General features: G+C 41.1%; 1 protein-coding gene across 1 annotated transcript; it reads right to left on the bottom strand.

Moving 5' to 3' along the window:
* Positions 1 to 3,887: 3,887 nt before the first annotated feature.
* On the bottom strand, positions 3,888 to 7,413 carry LOC138835293 (protein SET-like). The gene is made up of 2 exons (XM_070033856.1): positions 7,136 to 7,413; positions 3,888 to 4,152 (listed from the first exon to the last, which is right to left on the bottom strand). The coding sequence occupies exons 1-2, from the start codon at positions 7,411 to 7,413 to the stop codon at positions 3,888 to 3,890; spliced, it is 543 nt and encodes a 180-aa protein (XP_069889957.1).
* Between the last annotated feature and the right edge of the window lie 592 nt (positions 7,414 to 8,005).

The raw sequence follows: 8,005 nt of genomic DNA, 5'->3' as shown, positions 1-8,005 counted from the left end.
CAGTTGTACTTTATTACAAAGTTACTTTTTCCATCTTTCCATTTTCTTATGAAAAATTGTACTAAGCAAAGTAAGCCAGAACCAAAATAATTAGAATGTGCCTATAAATGTACAAGTAAACCCAATGGATAGTGAAAGATCAGTGATTGCACTTGGACATGATTAATTAAACAGCAATCTAAACATTCACAGATAAGGAAATTCTTAGGAGAGGATTTCAAGAGCTCAATGACTATGTGCATATTATCATATAAAATGATACTTATTGAAATGAACCCCAAGAAGTGGAAGCAAGAGAATTTAATTGTACTGTTTGCTGTTCTTTTCTTTTGTCCTTTTTTCATTGGTTTATTCCCTTCTGTTGCTGTTTTTGATTTCTGTACCTTTTGTATTGTATAAAGTTTATCTGACTTGGTGAGGGGAAGGGGAAGGACAGAAATGGTGGGACATAGGGTGAACCAATTCAGCAGTGAAACCCACTAGATGGAAATAACTTGGGGAGAGGGAATAAAGGAAATCAAACCAAAATTAGTCACCATCATTTTTTTTCTTTTACCTCCTTTTCTCTTCATCCTTCTACATAATTAGAATCATGTTATAAGTGTATGGATATGCATATAGGACTATAAGCATATGTATATGGACAAAAACTTATAATACTGTCTTTTTCAGCTTGGCTTATCTGACTCAAAATGATGTTCTCCAATTCCATTCATTTTTTCCCCCAAATGGCATTTCTTATTTCCTTATGGATGTGTAATATTCCATGGTATATATGTGCAATGTCTTTTGTATTAACAGAAGATTAAGTCATTTGGCTATTGTGAATAGGACTTATAATAAACAGTATCTGGCATGAAGATGGTTTTCTTGATTCACACTCCTTCAGATATATGCCCAGTAGTGGTTTGGCAGAGTTAGGAGACAGTTTTAATTTTACATTTATTTTCATAGTGGTTACACTAATTTACATTCCCACCATCAGTGTGTGAGGGTCTTTTCCTCCTGAATTCTCACCAGCTTTTGTTGTTTGTTTATTTGTTGATTGTCATTGTGACTGTGGTGAGATGGAACCTTTGAGGTTTCCTTAGATAGGACTTTTAACTCATGTTTCCATTATGGCTAAAGATGTTAAAATGCTTCTTAATTAGATTTGTTAATCTGAAAACCTCTCAGTTTTCTTACCCTTTAATTGGTTGAATTATTTATTCCTTTTCTGATTAGTTTTTTTTTAGAGCTTTGTATATTCTGGACATTTATGGATTTACCTGTTGAATATCTAGTGAATGTTTTCTCTCATTCAGTGGATTGTTTGTTCTGATCATTGTTTATTTTACTGTATTTAAACTTTTTATTTTGATACAATCCCACTTGTTACTTTTCTTCTTTTCTGGGAAACTGGAAACTTATTCAGAATATACTTAAATATGCCTCTATCTTCTGGGGAAATCTCTAGGTTTTCCTATAGTAGATTGAGAGGTTTTAGTCTTACTCAAGATTTTTCAGTCTATGTGGAATTAATTTTTGGAGAAAGTGAGAGATGAATCGACTTTCAGTGTCATTAAAGTGGAAATGGGTAATCAGTTTTCTTAGCACTATTTGTTGAGGAAGCTGTTGCTCTCTACTGCATGTTTTTGGCTTTCTTGTTGAAAATTAGCTGTGTGGTTTAGTTCCTGGGCCTCTTATTAAGGTTTATTATTATTGGGATCTTTTCTTGTGCCAGTAACAATCTGGTTTTGTACTGTTTATGTAGCAAAATATCCAGGACAACTCAGAGACAGTTGGAAGCCTGAAATAAACTTGCTCAATGAAAAAAAATCCCGTTATATATACTTTTAATAGAAGCCTAGACATTTACCTTTTCTTTTTAACATTCTTACCTGAACAATCTTCCTATATTATACTTTCACATATTTAGAAAATATAAAATAAATAACATTTTCATTTCCCATTTACTTTTGCTATTTGAATGTCTTTAATGTTCCATATGAATTTTTGGACTGTTTCTATTTCCATGAAGAAACGGGATTTAGATAAGCATTGCAATGAATCTATAAATTGCTTTTAGCAATATGGCCACTTTCATGACAATAGTTCTGCGAATCTAATAGCATGGGATGTTGTCTATCTTCTCATGTCTCCTTCCATTTCTTCTGAATTTTCAGCAAAAGTAAGATGTACCTTGAGAGATACATATTGAGCATCTATTGTAGGTCAAATTAATCTAGGTATCTGTGAAAAACAATGATGGCTCAATTAGTTATTGGCATACTTTGCCATAAACTCTGGGTGTAAGATGCAAGATGGTTATGAGAACTAGTTGGAGAGGAGTGCCCAACAAAACATTGTGGAGAAGTTTAAGCTTCAAGGAACTGCTCTAGCCATTGACACTACTGACTGTTCAAGATACCTGCAAAAATGGGTTATAAGCTCAAGATTTCTTACAGAGATATGGAGGATACTGTAGTCACCCTAGAAGTAGGTGGTGATAGTTCAAAAACCCTGCAGAGGTACTGTTATTGGAAGCTGGGATGCTGAAGGCTTGGGCACTACTGTAGTCAGAGGCCCTACTCTTTCTTACCAGGAGTAACTTCCTGCATCTGAAAACAGGACAGTTATAATGTTGGTTCTTGTAGTTAGTAAAGTACGCAGCATCAAGGCCCTGACACCTGTTGACTGTGTTGACTTCTGATCAGGTTAAAGCTCTCCCATCCAGTCCCTTTGAGACACCACATGAGACCATGAGACACCACAGCCTCTTGAAATATACATATGTATAATGAAATCTTTTTTAAATTGTACATAGCAAAATGTACACTTTTAACTTTTAAAACTGAGCATCATCTTTCCAGTGATGAACAACAATTTAAAAATAAATAAAATTACAATAGAGAATGTGAATTCTGAGTAAGATACTGCAGGGCCTGTTGATTCTCCTGAAGTGAGCTGGCTCAATAAATCAATAGGAGAGGATTTTACTTTAAGAAGATCCTCCTAAACTGAAAAGATGTCCAGTAAATATCACAATTACTCATGCCAAAGTAGAAGCCATGTTGTCAGAATGCCCATCACACAACCAAACAGCTCAAACCTACCCTTTGCTGAACTTTTATAATCCCAATTTAATTTTTTTTCTTTTTATATTCTCATTTACGTTTCTTCTTTTTTTTAAACAAAGGGAAAGAAAAATACACACTGGCAATACTAACAGTTCATAGTCACACAGAAACACAGTGTAATCTCTGAGTCCAATATACACAGAAAGTAGGAAAAAAGCTACTTTATGCACTACTACACAGGGCCTGATGTTCACAATGAGCAAAGTAACTGTGCCCAGAGTACAGTGGTGATGGTGGTGTTGATTCCATAGACTTTTTTGTTGAGACAGAAAGGGAATGAATTTAGAACAGAAAGGTGTGATTATTTTTCCCATTGTATTCTTTTTTTTTTTTTTGGGTCCGGTTGTGGGGCCTGAACTCTGGGCCTGGGTGCTGTCCCTCAGCTCTTCAGCTCAAGGCTAGTGCTCTACCACTTGAGCCACAGCACCACTTCTGGCTTTTTTTCCTTTTTGCTTATGTGGTGCTGAGGAATCTAACTGAGGGCCTCATGCATGCAAGGCAAGCACTCTACCACTGAGCCACCTTCCCAGCCCCTCCCATTGTAGTATTCTTAGTAAGGTATTTCCACTCTAATAAGTGTGGAGCAGAGACCTCAAGAACAGGATGATTGAGCAGAGAGGGAAAATTCTGCAACCTGCTCCCGCCCCCCCCCCCCCCTTTTAATAAGGTTTGGAAGCCATAGTGATTTCCATTAGTCATCTTCTTCATTCTCCTCCACTTCCATCATTATCTTCCTTTCCTTCCCTCTCATCCTCATCCCCTTCTCTATCAGTATCTTCTAATCCCTTCTCCCTCCACCCCTTCTCCTCCTTCTTCCTGATCATCAGTGTGAGGAACCAGGTAGTACAGCCATAGATTTGGCCCAACATCATCTTTGATGACCTCTCTCTCCCATCTCATCGGTGCCAGCATCATAATGGTTAGTAAACCAGCAAAGAAGTTGTAAGGTCCTATCCTGGATGGTGAGAAGCCTCCATCCTCTTCGCAGCAAAGTCTCTGCCCAGTACCTGCATTACCTAGGCAACTGGCACACCTGGAAGAGGTCACATCGGAATTTGATGTGGCCACACCTTTCTCTGCTCATACTCTAGATGAGGCCTAGCCCAGGCCCAGACGGCCCTTTTTTCCCAGCTCTTTCTAGCTGCCTTTCCTTCTTTCTCTTTCCCAGCTCTCTCTCTTTTCCAGCTCTCTCTTTCCCAGCTCCCTCTTTCCCAGCTCTCACTTTCCCAGCTCTCTCTTTCCCACCTCTCTTTCCCAGCTCTTTCCCAGAGCTCTCTCTTCCCAGCTCTCTTTCCCAGCTATCTCCCAGCTCTTTCCCAGGCCTTTCCCAGCCACGTGGAGTGCCAACCTGGCCTGGTCCCAGCAGGTCTACTGAAAAAACCTACCCTTTACCTGAATACCATGTGCGTGGTGCTGTTCTTACTCGATCACCTCTTTTAAAAAACCTAATATAAATAGTGCTGTGACTCGGATAAAGGGCTTAAAGTTAGGAAAGCTGGGATTCCTCTCGTTTTTTTTCCTCTTTTTGTTTGTTCTTCCCTTTTTGCTCTGAGGAATACCCACAGTTCTGATGGCCTTTTGTGAACCGGTCTGTCTGCTGCAGACACAGCACATCGATACCATTGCTGGCCTTCACATCCCGGTCCACACAACTCTTCTCTGGTGAGTGAAACTACTCTCTACAATTCTCTGTTGCTCAGTCACTGTCCAGACGTGGTGCCACGCCAGAGAGCTTCTATGGCCTTTAGCTGAAAGTCTGGTCACCTCTGAAGCCGAGGATGCTTGGTTTTGGGGGCTTGGCCATTTCTCTCTAGAAGGCTCTGGGGGAAGTCGGGATGCTGCTTCTGCCTGGTCAGCTCTCCTTCTCTCACCATACTGATTCTCCTACATGTTTAATGGTGTGCTGGGAGTCATGCATGAATGGTGAACCCCCTTTGAAATGCCTCCTGCACTCCCTGGAAAGCCAGAGCACCTAATTTTTATACCATTCTCAGATGTAGCCAGTGTTTGCCACTGCAATGGTAAATGGTCAGAAGTCTGTTTACTTTCAGGTTCTCTTTGTTCTCTCTCTGCCAGTCATGTCCAACTTTCCCCCTCTCTCTTTCTCTTTTCTATATTTTGGCTTGTGCCCTAAAGAGTGTGATGCAGGCTGGGTCCCTGGGACCCCCCTCTAGGTTCCCTCTCAAAGGCTAGCCAATGTAGGCTTGATCTATTTGTTCAGGGTTTCTTTGCATTTTTTTCAGAAATTCGCCATCTTGAATTCGCCATCTTGGACACATGGTGGGTTAAGGGTTTGGCCCCATCTGACCCTTAACTTTTCACTAAGTTTATTACTCCATCCATCTAGTCTAAGGTGGCTTACTAACAAGTTGTTCTTTTCACACACCCTGGTAAGTGAGGCCCAACCATCTGATGTGCTTTGTTAGCAAAGATGTCTACACATTGTTGTCAAAATTTTATGTTGTGAGTTTTGCCTTTTTGTTTTGTGTTGTGTATTCTACTACTGACTATGTGGTTCTAAAATACTGAGCATATCTGTGCTAAAATTCTCATCACATTTAATGAGTTTTGTCATTGCAGAATATTTGTTGGCCAATTCTTGATAAGAACCAGGTAAACTCTGCTTATTCTACTTGATCTCCTTGTTGCTTTAATTGGAAATAATAAAGGGCTTTTGTGGCAAAGATTGCAGTTCAAACCAGCCCAGGCTGAAAAATCCCTAAGACTCCATCTCCCAACTAACCTGCAAAGAGCCAGGCTGGAAGCATGGCTCAAGACTCTTATCTTTAACCAGTAAACACTGCAAGTGGTACTATAACTCAAAATGGTAGAGTGCTAGCCTTGAGCAGAAGTGCTCAGGGACAGTGCCCAGGCCTTTAGTTCAATCCTCCTTGAATACCAATTGGGACAAGCCATCCTAGCAACGAGCACCTAGACTCAGCCAGTCTGGGGAACAAGGGAACGTGGAAAGGAGTAAGAGGAGATGATGTCTCATCAGCAACTTTGTGCCTGCCCTTTCAAAATTAACCAGAGCCGGAGGTCAGTAGAAGTAAGGAGCCTGCCCATCTAGTGTCCATACTTATCTACCTATTAACTGGACAAGAATTTATATTCTTGCCTGTGTTACCTGACTTCCTCTCTACCTAGTCACCAGATATCAGAAATAGCTAGGGACAGTTCTACCAACATTTTTCAGCCCCTAGTCCTTCCTCTTGCCATTTATTCATTCTCTAGTATTTTTCAGCCCCTCAATGCCTCATGAGACTTCTCCAGACTTCATCTAAGGACTCATGCCACCAAGGGACAGCTGCTGTTCGCTGCCTTCTCTGGGAGGGGACCAAATTCCAGCCTGTTACCCCTAATGTCGACGTCCCTTGTCACTAGGAGGTAGCCAGAGAGAATCTGCACCCTATTTCATGATTATGGAAAGGCTGGAATGTAAGGTCCAATCCTGGATGACAAGAAGACTCCACCCTCCTCACAGCAAAGTCTCCTCCCAGTACCTGCATTACCTAGGCAACTGGCACACCTGGAAGAGGTCACATTGGAATTTGATGTGGCCACACCTTTCTCTGCTCATACCCTAGATAATGCCTAGTCCAGGCCCAGATGGCCCTTTTTTCCTAGCTCTTTTCTAGCTGTCTTTCCATCTCTCTCTTTCTTGGCTCTCTCTCTTTCCCAGCTCTCTGTTTCCCACCTGTCTTTCCCAGCTCTTTCCCAGCTCTCTTTCCCAGCTCTCTTTCCCAACTCTCTTTCCCAGCTCTTTCCCAGGCCTTTCCCAGCTGTGTAGAGTGCTAACCTGGCCTGGTCCCAGCAGTTCTACTGAATAAACCTACCCTTTACCTGAATACCACGTGCGTGGTGCTGTTCTTACTCGATCACCTCTATTGAACAACCTAACAGAAGTGCTCCGCTTCTTCCTGCTGGCTTTATTCTGTTTGGTGGAGTGTTTTGTCAGATCCTTTCAGCTTTTCATTTTCTTTCACTGGAGTTCGAAGATGTATCGACATTCTCACTCAGAATGAAATTCTTTGGCAATATCATTATTTTCGAAGTAAGGATTTTCATCCAAAAAAAGCTGTCTATAACCTGATTTTGTATCTTCACATTCTGTCACTTTGGCTCTGGTCTGGTCACACAGAGCCTCTTGGTCCCCCTCCTCTGGTAGCTCAGACATTTGTGGATGGTTGACACATACTGTTATCTCCAAATCTGAGATTTGAGCGACTAATTCTGACCTCTTCTGAAAACATGGCTGGTGTAGTTGATTACATTTGTGTTCGACTTTCATCATCTCCTCACCGGCCTAGTCATTAAGTCTACTTCAATCTGAACTTTATCTCTGTAGTAAGAAGACCCCTATTCAGGCAGGCAAGCCCACCTAATTGTTCGAGTGACAGAACCCACCACAACAAAGTTGTTAACAAAGAAGCAACTTTATTAAGAAGGTTCCTACATTCACTGGCCAGGGTCACAGCACAGGCTCCGGAGCTGATACTGCAACCCCAAGTGGCCTACATACTTTGGTTTTCAAAGGCAAAATCCATGAGGTCTAGCTGGTAACAGGCAGGTGACCAATGGGATTGTACCACAAACAAAAGATTGTACAGTCATACCAGACCACACGCTGGTAGCCAATGAGGTTAGTTTGTCTCATAATGGCTGTTTAAACCAGTCTATCACTTTTGCTTTAAAATAGCACACAACTTCAGCAGGTAAGTCATTCAAAAATAAAGTCTAAAATCCCTAAAACAAAGGCAAAGCCTGGAAAGAAGTTGTTCCAGCTCCAGTCTCCTCTCAAGGACTTATTTCAATTGGTAAGTTCAGTAGCTTCTTGCTGCTCTTTTTATTTCATTGCCCTAGGCTCCATGGTGATTGGAGTTGAG

The sequence above is a fragment of the Dipodomys merriami genome, unplaced genomic scaffold (assembly GCF_024711535.1).
Source record: "Dipodomys merriami isolate MVZ:Mamm:240054 unplaced genomic scaffold, mDipMer1.0.p SCAF_233, whole genome shotgun sequence".
Lineage (NCBI taxonomy): Eukaryota > Metazoa > Chordata > Mammalia > Rodentia > Heteromyidae > Dipodomys > Dipodomys merriami.
This window is presented reverse-complemented; position numbering and strand designations above follow the sequence as displayed.

Coding starts and splice junctions, on each gene's coding strand:
- LOC138835293 (XM_070033856.1), bottom strand. CDS start 7,413: ATGATGAAAGTCGAACACAAATGTAATCAACTACACCAGCCATGTTTT. Junction 4,153..7,135: donor GCCAAAGAATTTCATTCTGA/GTGAGAATGTCG, acceptor GACCTCTTCCAG/GTGTGCCAGTTGCCTAGGTA.